General features: G+C 42.9%; 1 protein-coding gene across 1 annotated transcript in view; it reads left to right on the top strand.

The window, feature by feature from the left end:
- Nucleotides 1-19,309, top strand: part of cpsf1 (cleavage and polyadenylation specific factor 1) — a 136,325-nt gene that overhangs the window by 51,532 nt on the left and 65,484 nt on the right. The window contains exons 9-15 of the mRNA XM_073055126.1: nucleotides 1,014-1,124; nucleotides 5,044-5,137; nucleotides 8,469-8,556; nucleotides 10,425-10,547; nucleotides 12,921-12,972; nucleotides 15,276-15,370; nucleotides 17,723-17,797. Coding sequence (XP_072911227.1) covers nucleotides 1,014-1,124; nucleotides 5,044-5,137; nucleotides 8,469-8,556; nucleotides 10,425-10,547; nucleotides 12,921-12,972; nucleotides 15,276-15,370; nucleotides 17,723-17,797 — 638 coding nt within the window. The remainder of the gene's footprint in view (nucleotides 1-1,013; nucleotides 1,125-5,043; nucleotides 5,138-8,468; nucleotides 8,557-10,424; nucleotides 10,548-12,920; nucleotides 12,973-15,275; nucleotides 15,371-17,722; nucleotides 17,798-19,309) is intronic.

Raw genomic sequence — 19,309 nt, 5'->3', positions numbered from 1 at the left:
CCCACTGTTAAACTTGAACCCACGCGAGGTTATCAGTCGCCTAAAAGCAGTGATACCCTTGCGCCAGGGATCACTGGTTAGCCTCGGGTAACCAGCAGCGGAAAGTGCTGTTGCTACTGGCCTGGAGTGCGGGCAGATGGGCGCCGCCTCTGAACCTGTTTAGCACACCGAATGTTTGTGGGGAACCCGGTGCTAAAATATTCACAGACGACCTAAGTAGCAGAGCAGCTACCTTGCTGCGATCTACCCTCGAGCCAAACTTTTGTTGGCCGATAGATCCTACAGGGGAGGGGGGGGGGGCGGGTGCGCACCCTGTCGCACTCCTCGCTCGGTCGTTTGCTGTCTCCGGACTGCAACCACTGCGGCCCCAGCACGGGGACCTCTGGTCCTGACCTTGTCCTCTCACCCCACCCACGACCAGCTGCACCTGACCAATGTGTCTGGCGGCAGGCGGGCGGAGGCTGGATTTCGGGTCCGGAGGCTAATGAGGCAATGAAGCACTCAAAACTGCTTTGGTACCTTGAGTCCAAGCACCCTGCACTTAAAAACAAACCTGTTGAATACTTTTGAGTGGAAAAAACGTGAGCAAGCGGGACAAAATCAAATGCTGAGAGCCATGAAAACTAAATTGCGGAATAGACTGGACATAAGGAACCTGCTTTGAGTATTGTTGTATTCCGGGCATGTTTCACACCCCCCCCCCGTTGGCCAGTCCGCAAGAATATTGTCAATATTAAACCGGTCGGTGGTACAAAAAAAGGGTGGTGACCCCTGGTGTTCATACATTATTTCTACTTCCGGGTTGCGGGGTTTAACCCGGTCTTTTCTGCCTAGTGCCATGCGTGTGACTAACCGATTTGGTCGATCTTGCCTTTCACTAAGGCCGAGGTAGGGGATCTTGGGCTTAAAAAGGTTGGTGACCTCTACGCTAGGGTAATGCAGGTTTTACTTTAGTCCAGTGCCTTGTAAACTCGTTTTCTGTCAGAATGATGTGGACTGCCTCCATTTTGCAGGTGGTGTGGTCATCTTTGCAATAAACTCATTACTGTACCTCAACCAGAGTGTCCCACCCTACGGGGTGTCCCTGAACAGCCTGACTAATGGGACAACGTCTTTCCCACTCCGTAAGTTGTCAGTTTACATTGTTTTGTCTTCCCTGGTCTGGAGTGTCATGGGATATGTATTAATTAAAGATCTGAAATGTGAATCGTAAATACAAGAGATTCTGCAGAAGTTGGATGCTCCTGTCACACTGAATGCGTGCACGCATACCTTGACTCATTCTGTCCTTTTGGTTCAGCCCTTTCCCACCAACATCCACGATAGTTCACATGTTCTCGATCTCCTCAACAACTTTCAATTCCCTGGCCCTGATTGTGCCTCATTTTCACCATGGATGTCCAGTCCTTATAACTTCTGTCCCCCCATCAAGAAGGCCTTAATGCTCTCCACTTCTTTCTTGACAAAAGACCCAATCAGTTCCCCTCCTCTACCACCACCCTGACTGGTCCTCACCCTCAATAATTTCCCCTTTGGCTCCCCCCACTTTCACCAAACTCAAGGGGTGGTTGTGGGGGACCCGCATGGGTCCCAGCTATGCCTGCCTTTTCGTTGGGTACGTTGAACAGTCCATTTTCCAAGCCTTCCCTGTTAATGCTCCCCCATCTCTTTCCTTGCTACATTAACAACTGCATTGGTGCTACTTCTATGTATATAACATTATAATGTAGATAGAAACAAGACAATGTTTCTCTGAACCAGGATGTAAAGCGCAGTTGTACACATAACACAAGATAACTTATGATATTAAGGGGATGAATATCCTTATTCATATGATAAGGATGAATCACACACAAATAAAGTGCATTAACATTAAACATCATAAGATGCAGAACAGATTAACCAGTGGACCTCTGAATACAATGTGGCGGAGGGGGAGTTCAGCAGCCTAATGTCTTTGGGGAAGTAACTTTCTCATTCTAACTGTTCTTGTTTTTATGTCTCCTGCCTGATGGTACAATGTCAGAGAGGATGCTGAATGGATGGATGGGATCCTTAATAATACTAAGGGCCCTGTGTATTCAGCGCTCCTGATAGATGTTCCCAGAGGATGGTAGGGAGACCCTTATGATCCTTTCAGCTGTTCTCACAATCCTTTGTGCTGGGGGAGGGGGTGGGCGTGTGACCCTTGCTTGTCTTACTCTTAGTAAGTGGAGGCGCTGCTGTGCTGTCTTGTTCAGGGAGGTGATCTGTTATGTGAATTCCCAGGGACTTGGTGCACTTATCTCTCTCTACGGAGGAGTCTTGTATTTGCAGAGGGGGATGGTTCATCTGCACCTTCCTAAAGTGCACAATCATTTCCTTTGTCTTCTCCCCATTCAGGCTTAAGTTCACATGGTCCATTTCTGACACTTTTCTCCCCCCTCTCTCACCCCCCTCCTCTCCCCCCTCTCCATCTGTGAAGGCAGACTGTCTGCCATCATCTTTTATAAACCTACCGATTCCCACAGCTATTGACTTACCTCTTTCCACCCTGTCTGCAGTAAAAATACTATTCTCTTTTCTTAATTCCTTTGTCTCCACTGATTTCTTCCCAGGAAGAGGCTTCCTTTTTCAAGGCATCAGAGATGTCCTACTTCTTGTACTCCCCAATGCCATTAGGCTTTACAATTCAACCGCCAGGAGTAAGATATGTTAAAGTGCCGGGGTTGATTGTATTTAATGTATTTAAGTAAACTACTTAAGAACTTTTTTAAAAGCTATTATTAATGATTTTTGAGGGAGTGATTTAGATGCATATAATATTTTTACTGAGTTAAGTATTGTATGTAATTAGTTTTGCTACAACAAGTGTATGGGACATTGGAAAAAATGTTGAATTTCCCCATGGGGATGAATAAAGTATCTATCTATCTATCTATCATCTATCTTCTTCAAAGAATGGGGTTTCCCTTCCTCCACCATTGATGTTGCTCTCACCCTCATCTTCTCCATTTCTTGACATCGACACTCGCCCCATCTTCCTGCCATCATAACAGGGATAGAGTTCCTCTTGTCCTCACCTAACACCCTATGAGCCTCCGCATCTTACACATGATTCTCTGCAATTCCCACTATCTTCAACGGGATCCTATCACCAAATACATCTTTACCTCCCCTCCCCCCGACACTCTGCTTTCCACAGGGATCACTTCCTCAATGATTCCTTTGTTCTTTCATCCCTTCCCACTAATCTCCCTCCTGACACACATCCCTGCAAGTGACAGAAATGCTACACCTGCCCATTCACCTCCTCCATCATCTCCATTCAGCACCCCAAACAGTCCTCCCAGGAGAGGCAACACTTCACCTGCAAATCTGTTGGGTCATCTATTGTATCCGGTGCTCCTGATGTGGCCTCCTCTACATTAGTGAGACCCGACATAAATCGGAAGACTGCTTTGTTGGGCGCTTCTGCTCCATCTGCAAAAGGTGCGATTTCCTGGTGGCTAACCATTTTCCTTCCTGTCCCCGTTCCCATTCTGACATGTCAGTCCATGGTCTGTTCTTCTGCCGTGACAGAGGATCAAAACCTCATCTTTTATAAGCTAGACTTCAACTCAATGGCATAAACATCGATTTCTCCTTCTGGTAATTCTTTATCCCTCTCTCTTCCATTCTTCTGTTGCCCATTCTGACCTCTTCTCATCTGCCTGTCACCTCTTTCTGGTGGCTCTCCTTTCCCAATTCTCCCATGGTCCGCTTTCCTCTCCTATCAGATTCCTCCTTCTCCAGCCCTTTGCCTTTTCCACTCATCATCTCCCAGCTTCTTTCTTCTTCCCTCCCAGACCCCCTTCTACCACCCACCTGGCTTCACCTATCACTTTCTAGCTTGTCCTCCTTCCCCCTCCTCCCACCCTTTTTATTCTGGTATCATCCTACTTCCTTTCCAGTCCTGATGAAAGGCCTCAGTCTGAAATGTCAACTTCACTTCCATAGATGCTGCCTGACCTTTTGAGCTCCCAGCATTTTGTGTGTGTTAAAATGTGAATCACGTTTACGTGCTGAGTTTTCAGGCTCCTGTGCCACCATCTTGATGGTAGCAATGAGAAGAGGGCGTGTCCTGGGTGATGGGGGCCCTTATCTGCAGCCTTAACAAGATACACATAAATTCCACACAGTGGTGACAGGAAAGGATACAAATAGTACTCAGCCATCTCCATCATTGGCGCTAGCCTGTCTAGCATTGAGGACGCCTTCAGAATCAGTCCCTCAAAAAGGCAGCATTCATCATTAAGGACCCCCATCATTGCTACCGTCAAGGAGGGGTACAGGAGTCTGAAGAGACACGTCATATGTTTTAGGAACAGCTTCTTCCTCACCTCTGTCAGATTTGAACGGACAGTGAACCATGGACACTAGCTCACTTTTGTTTTTCCTTTGCTCTCTTTTTGCACCATTTATTTAAGTTAATATTTTTTCTAGTTATAACTTACAGCTTTTAATTATGTATTGCAATGTACTGCTGCCACAAAACAACATATATTACATAACATTTTAATAAAAGTCAATTGTCCATATATCCCTGGTTTTGCCATCCGGTATCTTTTGTTTCCTTCCTTCAATAGTGCTTGTGTTCTGAATGAAGCTTGTCATAGCTTAGTACCAGATCAGAATCTACATCACCACTGGTTGAATAGTTGGGAAGATTAATTATTAGTACAGTGAACTAATAATTGTTAATTCGCCTTCTACCGTGTCCTCCTTCCCCTCTCTCCACCTTATTCTGGCATCTTTCTTTTCAGTCCTAATGAAAGGTCTCTTCCTAAAACATCAACTGTTTATTCAATTCCATAGATGCTGCCTGACCTGCTGAGTTCTGCCAGCATTTTGTGTGTGTTGCTCTGGATTTCTAGTATCTGCAGAATCTCTTGTGTTTGTGATTTTGATAATTGTCCTTGTGGGGTATATTCATATAACTAGGACTTCTCACCATTTACCAGGTCATCTTTGAGCTGTGTATCAGAAACCATTGCTCTGAGTGTTTATGTTTATATCATAAAGGGATTCAGGAGGGGGTGAAGATTACGCTGGACTGTGCCCAGGCTGCTTTTGTGTCCTATGACAAAGTGGTCATTTCCTTAAAGGGAGGTGAAATGTAAGTATTATTCTTTCATTTCAATAAATATTTGGTACATAATAATATGATAGGCAACAAAGTTCTTTGTTATAATATCCTCTTTCATTCTTCCCATAAACAGTTTTCATAACATTTGAAGATTAGACTCCATGTGAGGGGCTCTAAATGCAGCTTTCTTCTGTAAATAGATTGGGAGAATGTGAATTTAATAAATAAAAGTCAAGATTTCTTTGAATGGAAAGCCCATAAGACATAGGAGCAGAATAAGGCTATTTAGCCCATTGAGTCTTCTCCGCCATTCCATCATGGCCGATTCAACCCCATTCTCCTTCCTTCTCCTAAAGCCTTTGGTGCCCTGGCTAATGAAGGACCTTTCAAACTCCGTTGTAAATATATTCAGTGACTTGTCTATTGAAGTTAGGCTAACTGACCTATAATTTTCTTTCTTTTGACTTCCTCCCTTCTTAAAGAGTTGAGTGATATTTGCAGTTTTCCAGTCCTCTGGACCATGCCAGAATCAAGTGATTCTTCAAAGATGATGACCAATGCATTCATTATCTCTTCAGCAACTTCTCTCAGGACTCTAGGATGTAGTCCCTCTGGTCCAGATGATTTATCCACCTTAAGACCTTTCAGTTTGCCAAGCACTTTTGTAATAGCAATGGCACTCACTCCTGCTCCCTGACACTCACAGACCTCTGGCACACTGCTAGTGTCTTCCACAGTGAAGACTGATGCAAAGTACTCATTAAGTTCATCTGCCATTTCTTTGTTCCCCATTACTAACTCACCAGCATCATTTTCCTGTGGTCCAATATCAACTCTCACCTCCCTTTTACTCTTTATATAACTGAAAAAACTTAGTGTCCTGCTTTGTTATTGGCTAGTTTGTCCTCATATTTCATTTTTTCCCTTCTTATAGCTTTTTTTTTTAGTTGCCTTTTGTTGCATTTTAAAAGCTTCCCAACCATCCAACTTCCCACTTACTTTTGCTACCTTATATGCCCTTTCCTTGGCTTTTATGCAATCCTTAACTTCCCTTGTCAGCCATGGTTGTCTACCCCTGCCTTTGAGAAATATTACTTCTGTGGGACAATGCTATCCATCCAACAAATGACCTTCCTAGTGATCCAATACCAACCTGATTTTCCCAATCTCCTTGCATATTAAAGTCCCCCACTACAATTGTGATGTTACCCTTATTACATGCTGTTTCTAGCTCCCTTTGCTATCTCAGCCCCACATCTTGGCTACTATTTGGAGGCCTATATATGATTTCCATAATTGTTTTTTTTATCCTTGTAGTTTTTTAACTCTGTGTCACCTCTTTCTAAAAATGTAATTCCATCTCTTACCAACAGAGCGACACCACCTCCTATGCCTTCCTGCCTGTCCTTTCTATACAAAGTATATCCTTTGATGTTAAGCTCCCAACTATGGCCGCCTTTTACCCATGACTTGGTGATGCCCACAATGTCATACTGACCAGTCTCTAATTGCGCCACAAGTTCGTCCACCTTATTCCAAATGCTCTGCACATTTAAATACAACACTTTCAGCCCTACATTCTTCCTCCTTTTGAACTTTGCCTCTGTGGTACAGTTTAACTCTTTGCTCTGTATGCATTTGTATCCAATCTTTGGCTTGTCCTTCCTTACATTCATGTAACATCCTTCATCTACTTGTGAACCTGCTGGCTCATCCTCAGCTCTATCATCCTGGTTCCCAGTATTGATAAGGCAGTGAAACCTTTAACAACATCCTGCGTGGTAGGCAGGTCCAGAGAATTAAATACGCGGTTGCAGGGTGGATAAGTAAAGTCGGTACAACATTGTCTTGGTGGTAGGAGTCTAATGGTACTGTGCCACAGCGATTGGTACTGGGTCCATTACTGTTTGTCATATGATTTGGAAATGAATGCAGGGAGAGATTTTCAGATAACACTAAAACTGATGGTATAGTGGACAGTCAAGAAAGTTGTTTACTAAATCAATTGGCAAAGTGGGCAAGAGAATGGCAGATTCAAACATTCATTTATTTTCAAATATTCAACTCCGAAATTCTTCAGTTCTCCAATTAGCCATGAATCCAAGAAAGAAAAGAAAGGCAGCACGATCATCAACTCCTAAAGCACACCTCCCCGCAAGAAAAAAACAGAATGGGCACATCAACACCCTGATCCCTCCTCCCACTCAAAATGTGGGCAAAACAGATCAGGCACGTCACCCCCCCCCCCCCACCCCTTGACTCCCCTGCGAATCCCAGCACCCACACAATAAAATGAACAAAATGGATCAGGTACATTGGCTCCCAAATCCCTCTCTCCACACAAAAATAATGAGAAGATCGGGCAAAAAAAAGTAGAATATAAAAAGACAGAAGAAAAAAGAGAGTATTGTACAAGTCCACATCCAAAATGCAGAAAACCCTGGTCAGCGCTCTCCGGGTGCAGTGGCAGGCTCTCCCCAATCCAGTTCAGAGCAACCAATCAATAGGCAAGCAGCCAGCGCTCACCCTCTGTGTGGAACAGGACCTTATGACACTTCGAGCTGCGCTGGTCAGCAACTCCTGATTGAACCGTAGCCTAATCACAGCACAATTTACAATGACCAATTAACCCACCAGTCGATATGGCCTTGGACTGTGGAAGGAACCCGGAGCACTTTGAGGAAACCCAAGTCACGGGAGGACGTACAAATTCCTTACAGGCAGCGGCGGGAATGGAACCTGGGTACTGTAAAGCATTGTGTTAGCCACTACCCATCCATGTTCTACTCCTGCTTCTTTACCTTGTGGTCTTGTGTCCCCAAGCAGTAGGGCTGATCAACACGTCCACCCAGTAACCCACCTCTCAACACCCCCAGCCCAGCTGACTTTATCATTTCCTGTCAGAGTCATCTTATGTACTGATACTCCTGTGGCTAGCACCACTTTTTGGACATGCAATCAATCTATGTATATTTTTTGTGTGTTTTTTTATTATTGTGTTAGTTATCTTGTGTTTTTTGTGCTGACTCAGATTCAGAATAATTACAAGATTTAAGATTGTTTGATGTTATTTTCTGTACTGAAGTGTATTGAGAATGAAATGCTCCACATCCGATGCAGCACAAGCAACACACCTAAGACAATGAACACAATAACAAAAATAGTAGGATCACATAATATGTCCATAAAGCGATACTAGGCTGTACATAAGGTGACTGGTGGGAAATAATGAAGTAGCGGTGGAGTTGGTGGGTGGATCAGCCTTACTGCTTGGGGAAAGTTACTGATGGAGTTTCATTCTCCTTTGCACATGTGTACTGGAAATGACATCTGAGCAGCTGCCATTGTTTCATCCCCACAGATATGTGTTGACTCTGATAACTGACGGAATGAGGAGTGTCCGTGCTTTCCACTTCGACAAGGCAGCGGCCAGTGTCCTTACCACTTGTGTAAGTTCTAGCACTCACTTATTCTGATTTTTCTTCTTTTATGAGCTCCTTGTTAAGTACTAATAGAAGTTTTGTAAGCATACTCAATCCTGTATGGAATTCTGCATGTTAAAGATTAGCTTTATTTGTCATATGTGCATCAAAAAATACAGTGAAATCCATCGCTTTTGATAACGAGCAGTACAGTCATAGACTGCAGGGGGCAGCCTGCAAGTGTCGCTATGGTTCTGGCACCAATAACAGCACACCCACATCTTGCTAACGGTAACTCGTATGTCCTAGGAATGTGGGAGGAAATCAGAGCACCCAGAGGAAACCTATACAGTCACAGGGAGAACATAGCAACTCCTTACAGATAGCGGTGAGAATTGAACCCTGTTCTTACAACTGGTGCTATTAAGTTTCAAAGGTTCACTTATTATCAAAGTATACAACTCTGAGATTCTTCAATTCTCCGGGTAGCCATGAAACCAAGAAAGAAAAGAAAGGCAGCATAATCTTCAACCCTCAAATTGTTCCTCCCACACAAAAAAAATAATGAGAAGACTGGGTGGGAAAACACAGAATATAAAAACTATAAGACTTGGAAAAAAAAAGTCTATAGTCCAAGTCGTCATTCAAAACCACAGAAAAAACCTGGGCAACTCTCTGGGTGCATTATACTAACTGCTACACTATCCTGCCGCCATACCATCTGCTAGAACTATCTTGGAAAAAAAATGGGAGGGCAGTAATGTCTCCTTCTGATCTTAGATTTCTAACACCAAGTTGCTTCCTAATCTATCAGTGCTCTTTTGTTTGTGTGTGTGTGTTTTTATATACACACGCATGAGTGTGAACAAGGGCTGTTGTAGAACTGCTACTGTAATTGCTTAGAAATTTCCGTTATATTTACTGATGATTTGAGATTAGACGATCAAGTACAATTTGAATAAGTTTAAAATTTTGAGTACACACAAATTGCTGGAGGAACTCACAGGTCAGGAATAATCACAGGATAGGAGTAAGCAGTCGGCATTTTGGGCTGAGACTGTTCCACTCCATAGATGCCGCCTGACTTCCTGAGTTCCTCCAACATTTTTTGGGTGTTACTCTGTATTTCCAACACCTGCAGAATCTCTGGAGTTGAAACTTTTGAAATGTGATGGACTGGAAATGGGGAAGGTATGTTCTGATGTGGTGAGAACTGATGAGGTGTGATGAATGGTAAAATTAAGTTAGTTACTTAAAGAAGAAAAATTAGAAAGCTGTTTTTCCACAAAAGGTTGCCAAAAATCTGGAACTCTTCCATGAAATGACTGCAGTGGTTGAGGGTAATTGGAGCTTCCAGTACCTGGAGTGATATCTTCCCACGTATGGTGTGATAAATGGAGTCCAGTGGAATGGTAGAACTAAAGGTCTGTTCCTGATGCAACATGCACAAAGCTGAGGGAACTCACCGGGTCAGGCAGCATCTATGGAGGGAAATGGACAGTTGATATTTTGGGGGAGACCCTTCATCATGCTTGAAACCCCAAGGTCGACTTGTCTGGTGGCCTGTGGCCTGATGTCTGAGAGCCTCGTGCCAAGGACAAGAGGCCCGGAGGTGGCCTGTCCTGGGGTTAGAGGCCTGTCTTTGTGTGTGAGTGGGTGGGAAAGGGGCTTGTTTTGCTGCTGTTGTTTTTTTTCCTGTTCTGTTGCTGCTGCTTCTGTTGTGCTGTTGAATATTGTGGGCATGCTATAACAGCACGGCTACTGTGGCAACACTTGTGGGCCGCCCCAGCGAATCTGTGGGTTGTGTTGGTTGTTAATGCAAGCGATGCATTTCATTCTATGTTTTGATGTACATGTGATAAATAAATCTGAATCTGGTCCTTCTGTGTTCACAGATGACTACTCTGGAGCCAGGCTATCTGTTCCTTGGGTCCCGTTTGGGCAATTCCCTTTTATTGAGGTATACAGAGAAACTGCAGGAAGCTCCAATGGACGTTGGAAAAGATCGTGAGAAACAGGTATTAAGTGTAATGTTCTGTAATTTACCTTTGCTGTTAGTGTTTAATAGTGAAAAAATAATCTCATTTAATAAAACGTGGGTGGGTACATGGATGTCTTATAAAGATAGATTGAGTGAGCTAGGACTTTTCTCTTTGTAGCGAAGGAGAATGAGAAGTGATTTGACAGAGATGTACAAGATGAGAGGCATACATAGAATGGTCAGTCAGAGACTTTTGCAGGGCTGAAATAAATGACACAAAGGGCAATGTCTTTATAATTTCAGGGTTCAAAGTAAATTTATTATTGAAGTACATATATGTACTTTGAGATTCATTTTCTTGTGGGCATACTCAATCTATAGAATAAAAACTATTACAGAATCGATGGAAGACCGTACCAACTTGGTGCTCAGCCAGGGTGCAGAAGACAGCAATTGGCAAATACAAAGAAAGAAATAATAATAAACAATAAACATCGAGAACATGAAACGAAGAGTGTTTGAAAGTGAATCTATAGGTTGTGGGAACATTTCAGTGATGGGACAAGTGAAGTTGAGTGAGTTCAGGAGCCTGATGGTTGAGGGGTGATAACTGTTCCTGAACTTGGTGGTGTGAGTCCTGTAGCTCTTGTACCGCCTTCCTGATGGGAGCAGCGAGGAAAAAGCATAGCCTGGATGGTGGGGTCTCTGATGATCGATGCTGCAAGGTTTTGTGTAGATGCACTCAATAGTGGGCAATTGTAAGCTATTTGAAGGAATCTCGATATCAGGAGCAGGTTTTTTCAACCCAGAACATTGGGTGAGTGGAATGCCATGCCAGGGGTGGTAGAGGCAGATACGTTAGGGGCATTTTAGAGACTCTTAGTTGGGCTCATGGATGATAGAAAAATAGAGGGTTATGTGGAAGGGAAGGTTTTAGGTTGATCTTAAAATAAGTTAAAGTGACGGCACAACTGGGCCGAAAGGCCTGTACTGTACTATGTTCTGTGGATATGAAAGGTTTGGAAGGGTTAGAGTTAGGCTGAAGGACCTGTTTCTGTGTTGTTCTGTTCTATTATATGAAGCTGTTATATGAAAAAGTTCTTCTGTTCAGAGTAGATGTTATCAACATGGTTATCAAACAAAATTTTCAACTTTGTATTGACTTGAACTGATGTAAGTGTGCAACAAGAGGAATTTTATTTCAGATTGATTGTTTGTAGATATAACTAATGTTTGGTGAGCCCAAGAATTAGTAGCATATACACTTAATTTCATTATCAAAGAAATATTATCAAAAAATACTTAATTTCCTTTTGAATACACTTGGCATTTAGCTTTCAAAGCCTTCTTGTGGCAGAGAATTGCAAAGGTTCATAAATATCAAGGTGTAGAAATTTCTCTATATCTCCATACTGAATAGTTGATGCCTTATTTTAAAATTGTGACCTCTGTTGTAGACACCCTAGCAAGAGAAACAGTCAATTTTGCTTCAACTTTGAGGCATTAAGACATATATTGAGGAAGTGGACAGATATGGATCATGGCCAGTCAGAAGCGATTCTGTTTGGCACAGGCATCAGGGGCCAGAGGGCTTGTTACTGTGCTGTACTGATAAAGTATGTAAAGGGTTAACGCGGTCGGTTAAACACAGCAGCCTGTTTTTCTGCAAGAAACCGCTGATGATTAACCTGTGCTAATCTCGCCATTCAATGTTGAGCCATATTTCTTCTTGCAGTTAGACTGTTAGTGCTTCAAGGCCCTTGTTTCTTTGTACTGTTGTGCACATAGATAGGACGGGCTCCAGCTTGGTCTGTGTGGGTGTATGTGTGCAACTATATTTACTCGGTAGGAAGAACTGCCAGTTAGTTGGTGGACCGTGCAGGAACAGTTGTTTAAGCGACTAACCAAAGTGCCCTGGAGGCTTTGAATAAGGAGTTTATACTTACACGGTCTCTGAGGGAGTGTATCCGGATTCAACTTCCACGGTACTAGAACATGATGTTGTGCTGACTGTCAACTCTGCTTCAGCTTTGATGCACAGTGACATATATCTAGGACATGATATATCTCAACACCTCCAAATAGCCTACTCTATGATTAATCTAACCCCTGACATCTCCTTTGTACCTACTTCCCAGCACCTTAAACCTGTGTCCACTTGTGGCAACCATTTCAGCCCTGGGGAATAGAAATAAATGTGCAGACTATTTTCTAAATCCATGGACATTGAAGAGTGGTCACTTGGGCCGAAATCACAGGTCAATGTACTGTTCACATTCAGGTTAATCTATGGGGAAAGGTCAGTTGCTCACTGCTACCACAGGGAAATGTTAGTTTGTAGTATAGAAGGTAAAAGCATTATTTTCCTGGCCAGTATTGCTGATTGTTCAAGTTTTGTTCTGTTCTGCAGGAAGAGCCACCCAACAAAAAGAAGCGCCTGGATTTGTCTGCTGGCTGGATCGGTGAGCATCTCCTGGAACCATTGGCTGTTTCCTTACACATCCGAGGAGTGGGTGCAACTCATCAGTAGCTGCACAGAACAGTATAGCAAGTGAACACGTTCTTCAGCAAAGGCTGTCTGCACCAAGCACAAGGCAGAGTTAAACTAAATCCCTTCTGCCTGTGTAGCACATCACTCTTATCCCCCATTCCCTACTTAGTTGCTTCCACCACTCCTGTCATGCAACCCCTTCAAGGCACCAACCACTCTATCTCCAGTGTGAATGCCCAGAAGATAATGAATCTCCAGGTAGTACAGAGTGCCATATGCAGTGGATTCCAGTTATTTGGGGCACATTGGGACCAGTAGTGAAAAAGGAATAAGAAAAGACAAACTACTGTACAACTCAGTAACAAATTATGTATTTAAATAAGATCCAGAACAAATTAGAACACTGTCAATAGTACTACAGTACTATAAAACTGTGTTAGTTCCTAATAGTTATTCACAGAGGAATTCATCAAATGTACACTGTCGTGTATGGGGTGTCCATGGAGGGGTAGCACCTCTGGGGAAGGAGCTTGTCATATCCATTCTGAGGCATCTCACTCACCTTTGGACCCCACTGACACTCACCTGTGGCTCCGAGTAACTGCATGCAACAGCGGCCACACCCCGCTACACTGCTTCGACAGGTGGGCTGTATCAAGTGAAGGTAGCTGGTGGGTCCCAATACCCTGGTGAAATGGAGACATGCCTGTTCTAACCTGTAAGGTCAGCTCCGGCAAACTGGGCGGATGAGATCAAATCCAAGGGCCAAGTAGGATGTTCTGCATCGCTTCATGGAGAGCGACGAGCAACCAAGGAACGGCCCAGTTTGTGATGACTACTTGTACCACTGGACTCAGACTTCTGAGGTCAAGGGAGTGGACCTGTCCTAGAGCAACGGCTTATGTACTCTTTAAAAACTCTCCTGCACGGATTCCACTGCAATAATCAGATATGACAATGAATATGCTGCTGTGTTTTAATTGACTGTAAATGAACAAGATCAACCTGCACACAATACTTTCAACAATTGCATCCTCCAAATCTTTATTCCTTTCCATTGCAACAGTCAGGATTATTGTTGATACCTTCAAATTCTTCATAGCCCTAACCTGAAGAAGTGAAATCATTTTCACTCCTAGCCGTTTCTGACATCTTCAAGCCTGAATGCCAGTGACCGAAACAGTTCCAAATTGTCTTACTGCTTTTTTCTCGCCAACTATGACAAAAGTCACTGCATTTTGAGCACAAACATATGCAAATGATTTTATTTAAAAACTGCTTGCTCTGTGTATGGTTTAGTGTCTTAACAGCCACATATTTAACACTAGTTAGAAACTGTTCGGCAACAGTTTTCTGTTCTAATTAAGTGGCATAATGTCCCAAAGAAAAGAAGGCAATCCTGGCTATTTTCTCAATTAGTTTTTGTTCTTTTAACAGTTGATCCAAATAAGCAGCTGCCCTGATCATCATTGGACCAATTAACTGGAATCCACTGTATGTACTTTGATAATAAATTTACTTTGAACTTTGATATGATAATGATACAAATAAAACTTACCCTTCACATCTCCTTTAAACTTCACACTTCTCACCTTAAAAACATGTCATCTGGTACTTGATATTCTGCTCTGGCAGGAATAACATTTTCACTGATACTTTTGTAATCTTATAAATTTGTGTCTGGTCTTCCCTCATTCCAGAGAAAACAACCCAGCTTTGTTCAAATTCTCCTTATAGTTTGTATCCTCTAATCCAGGCAGCATCCTGTCAAGGGGTGCTGCATATAATATTCCAACTGGAATGAAGCAAAGGTTTACACAGCTGCAACATGTTCAGTGTGCAGTATGTCATGATATAAAATTGAATTTGTAATAGAAAGCTGACAAGTTGATGGTGTATGGTTGGCGGCCTCTGTCCCTTACGGTACCATCTCTTTTCACAGTTAGCTTCCACCAGCAGTAGAGAGAGATTGTTCTCCAACTTCACCACCCTATGTCATAGAGCACTACAGCACAGACACAGGCCCTTTGCAACGTCAAGTCCATGCCAAACCCATCAATCTGCACTTGGACTATTGCCCTCCTTACCCTTCCCATCCAAATACATATCCAAACTTTATCTTAATTGTTGCAGTTGAACCCACATTCACCACTTCGGTTGGCAGTTCATTCCACATTCACACCATCCTCTGAGTGAAGAAGTTCCCCATTGGGTTTCCCTTAACCTATGATCTCTCGTTCTAGGTTTTAACTCGATGGTTATTGTTTATTCCAGCTGGTGATGTTGCTCTGTTGGATGACATGGATGAGATTGAAGTATACGGGAACGAGGCCCAATCAGGCACTCAGCTAGCCACCTATTCCTTTGAGGTACGATGTGATTCGTCAGTTGTCATCAGGATCAGGTTTATTATTTCGTGAAATTTGCTTTGCGGCAGCAGTACGGTGCATAAAAATTACTATTAAGTTATTTGCTATTATACATTTCTTATAAATTTCTTATAAGTAATGCAAAAATAGTGGGGTAATGTTCATGGGTTCATGGACTGTTCAGAAGTCTGATGGTGGTGGGGAAGAAACTATTCCTGAAATGTTGAGTGTGTGTCGTCAGTGAGAAGATGGCATGTCCTGGGTGATGGGTGTCGTCAATAACGGATGCCACCTTTTTGAGGCATTGCCTTTTGAAAATGTGCTCAATGGTTGTGCCCATGATGGAGCTGGCTGAGTGGACAACACTCACCACTTTTTTCAATGGTTTTGAAACCCTGCAGGCTTTAACAATGCATGCAAAGCTGCTGCTAATAGATAATGTCTGTATTTCAGCAGGGACGCACTTCCTTGTGACAAATTGTTCTCTTTGCATAGTCACAACTGAGGTGACCAAAGAGGAGAAAGAATTGTTAATTTTGGGTGTTCCTGCTGTGAATGGAAGAGTATGGTGTGTAGTTCTGGTCACCTACCCACAGGAAAGGTGTCAACATGATTGAAAGAGTACAGATAAAATTTATAAGGATAATGCTGGGAATTGACCTCGGTTATAGGGAAAGTTGAATAGGTTAGGACTTTGTTCTCTGGAGCATAGGAGAATGGGGGAGATTTTACAGAGGTATTCAAAATGATGAGGGTTATAGACAAGATAAATGTAAACAGGCTTTTTCCACCGAGGTTGGGTGAGGCTAGAACAAGAGGTCATAGGCTTATGGTGAAAGGTGAAATATTTTAGGAGAGCATGAAGGGTCTTCACTCAGAGAGTGGTGCAAGTGAGCTGCCAGGGAAGTGGTAAGATTTGGGTTTGATTTCAACTTTTGGTACATGGGTGGGAGGGGTATGGAGAGCAATGGTCTGGGTGCAATTTAACATTTCGGCAGAGTAGATGGGCCAAAGGGCCTGTTTCTGTGCTGTAGTGTTTTGAACCTGAGTCCTGATGAAGTGTCTTAGCCCAAAACATTGACTGTTTATTCCCCTTCACAGATGCTGCCTGACCTGCCGAGTTCCTCTACCATTTTGTGTGCGTTGCTGTAGATTTCCAGCATCTGCAATCTCTTGAGTTTCTGTTATTAGTCACAAGCCAAGGGCATCCTCACTCATCATATAACAATAAGCTCAACTTGTCTTCACTTGCCTTGCACTGCTAATGGAGAGCCAGTGACCATGGAGATCCAAAATATTGCAAATGCTGCAAAATAGCACAGATTCAGATTTACTTATTACGGGGTGCCATGGTAGCTAATAATTTGCAGGATGCTATTACAACTTAAGGCGTCGGGTATAAATTCTGGCATCAACCGCAAGCAAATTTGTGCGTTTCTTCTCGCATGCACATGGGCTTCCTCCTGCTGTTCCTGTTTCCTCCCACAGTTCAAAGGCATATCGATTAATATGTTAATTGGTCATTGTGTTTTCCTGTGAATATGCTGGGGTTAAAGTTGGTGGGTTGCTGGGCAGTGCAGTCAAAAAGGGCCTACTCTAAGCTGCACTTCCAAATAAAAATAAAACTTGTACATTAAAGCATACAACGATGCTCAAGATTTCCAGCATCTGCAGAAATTCTTGTGCTCAAGTCTGTCTATTTGTTTCAAACTTTTTGTTACATATGTTGAGCTACCTTCCTGAGGAACTTTATGATTTGAAAGTCTATATTATTATCTATACCTTGACTCACTACGGGCTAAAACCCAGAATTTGAACTGTAAACACAGGAGATTCTGCAGATGCTGGAAATCCAGAGCAACAAACACAAAATGCAGGAAGAGCTCAGCAAGTCAGGCAGCATCAACAGAAATGAATAAACAGTCGATGTTTCACACCGAGGCCCTTCAGGATTGGTAAGGGAGGGCAGAGAAGTCAGAATAGGGGGTGGGCACAGTTGGAGGAGGGTAGTATAAGTTGATAGGTGAGACCAGGTGAGGGGAATGGTGGGTGGGGATGGGGCATGAAGTGAGAAGCTGTGAGGTGATAGATGGAAGAGGTAAAGGACTGAAGAAGAAGGAAATCCTGTTTTGAAAATACCCTGGCTACCCTACTATCAAAGTAATTTACTTAAGACCGTAAGCATAGAAGCAAAAGTAGGCCATTCGGCCAGTCGATTCTGTTCTGCCATTTCATTGTGGCTGATTTATTTTCTTCTCAACTCCATTCCCCTGCCTTCTCTCCATAACCTTTAACGTCCTGACTAATCAAGAACCTATCAACTTCTGCTTTAACCTTGGTGTCTTCCTGCAGGTCTGTGACAGTATATTGAATATTGGTCCTTGCGTGAATGCTTCCATGGGAGAACCTGCTTTCCTCTCTGAAGAGGTGAGTGAGAATTGGTTGCTAAGAAGAAGAGCAAAAATGCAGCAAGTCAATCTATCTGGGTGGGAGGGTAGTGTCTTGGGTATGGATTTTTCCACCTACGAGAAAATCGGATACATTCCCACTTTCCAAAGAGTGTTGGGGATGAAGAAAGGGCTAGTAGAATGACAGACTTAAAGGAGATTAAAGAATAGTTTTGTTTGTCATAAGTATATGTCTATGTATTTGTGAAATGTGTTGGGAAGGTTGTGATGGACAGCCTGCAAGTAATGGCACTCTTCCCTCACCAACGTAGCGTGCTTGCAGCTTACTAACTCTTTGGATCACTCCAAGAAATCCCACATAGACATGGGGGAACGCACAAATTCTTTACAGACAGCAGCGAGAATTGAATCCTGATTGGGATCACTGGTAAACTGTTTGTTAATCATAATGCTACTGTGCCACCTGTTAGTCAGATCATTGGCCGCTGTAACTTGTACAGTGATGCTAGAAAGTTTGTGAACCCTTTAGAATTTTCTGTTTCTGAATAATATGACCTAAAATGTGATCAGATTTGCACGTGTCCTAAAACTAGATAGAGAACCCGATTAAATAACACAAAAGCATTATACTTTATTTATTGAGAAAAATAATCTAATATCACATGTATTTATTGGAAAAAGTATGTGAAGCTCTAGGATTATCAGTTCATTTAAATGGGAAATTAGAGTCAGGTGACAATCAGATGTGAGTGTGGGAAGCCCTGCCCTATTTAAAGAACATAAACCTGCGTCTTCACTATCAAAGTCTGATCTTAACCATGTAACAATCACAGCACGGAAACAGGCCATCTCGACCCTTCTAGTCCGTGCCAAATGCTTACTCTCATCTAGTCCCACTGACCTGCACTCAGCCCATAACCTTCCATTCCTTTCCTGTCCATATACCTATCCAATTTTACTTTAAATGACAATACCGAACCTGCCTCTACCACTTCTACTGGAAGCTCATTCCACACAGCTACCATTCTCTGAGTAAAGAAATTCCCCCTCATGTTATCCTTAAACTTTTGCCCCCTAACTCTCAACTCATGTCCTCTTGTTTGAATCTCCCGTACTCTCAGTGGAAAAAGTCTATCCACATCAACTCTATCTATCCCCCTCATAATTTTAAATACCTCTATCAAGTCCCCCCTCAACCAACCTTCTATGCTCCAAAGAATAAAGACCTAACTTGTTCAATCTTTCCCTGTAACTTAGGTGCTGAAACCCAGATAACATTCTAGTAAATCTTCACCACACATTTGGAAGTGTGCCATGCCTTGATCAAGGGAAATTTCTGAAGACCTCAGAAAAAACAAAGTTATTGATGGTCACCAGGCTAGAAAAGGATACAAAACCATTTCTCAAGCATTTGGGCTCCACCAATCCACAGTCAGGCAGATGGTGTACAAATGGAGTAAATTCAACACCGTTGTTACTCTCCCCAGGACTGGTTGACCAACAAAAATCTCTCCAAGAGCAAGGTGTGTAA

This window comes from Hemitrygon akajei, chromosome 8, assembly GCF_048418815.1.
Source record: "Hemitrygon akajei chromosome 8, sHemAka1.3, whole genome shotgun sequence".
NCBI classification, from domain to species: Eukaryota; Metazoa; Chordata; class Chondrichthyes; order Myliobatiformes; family Dasyatidae; genus Hemitrygon; species Hemitrygon akajei.
This window is presented reverse-complemented; position numbering and strand designations above follow the sequence as displayed.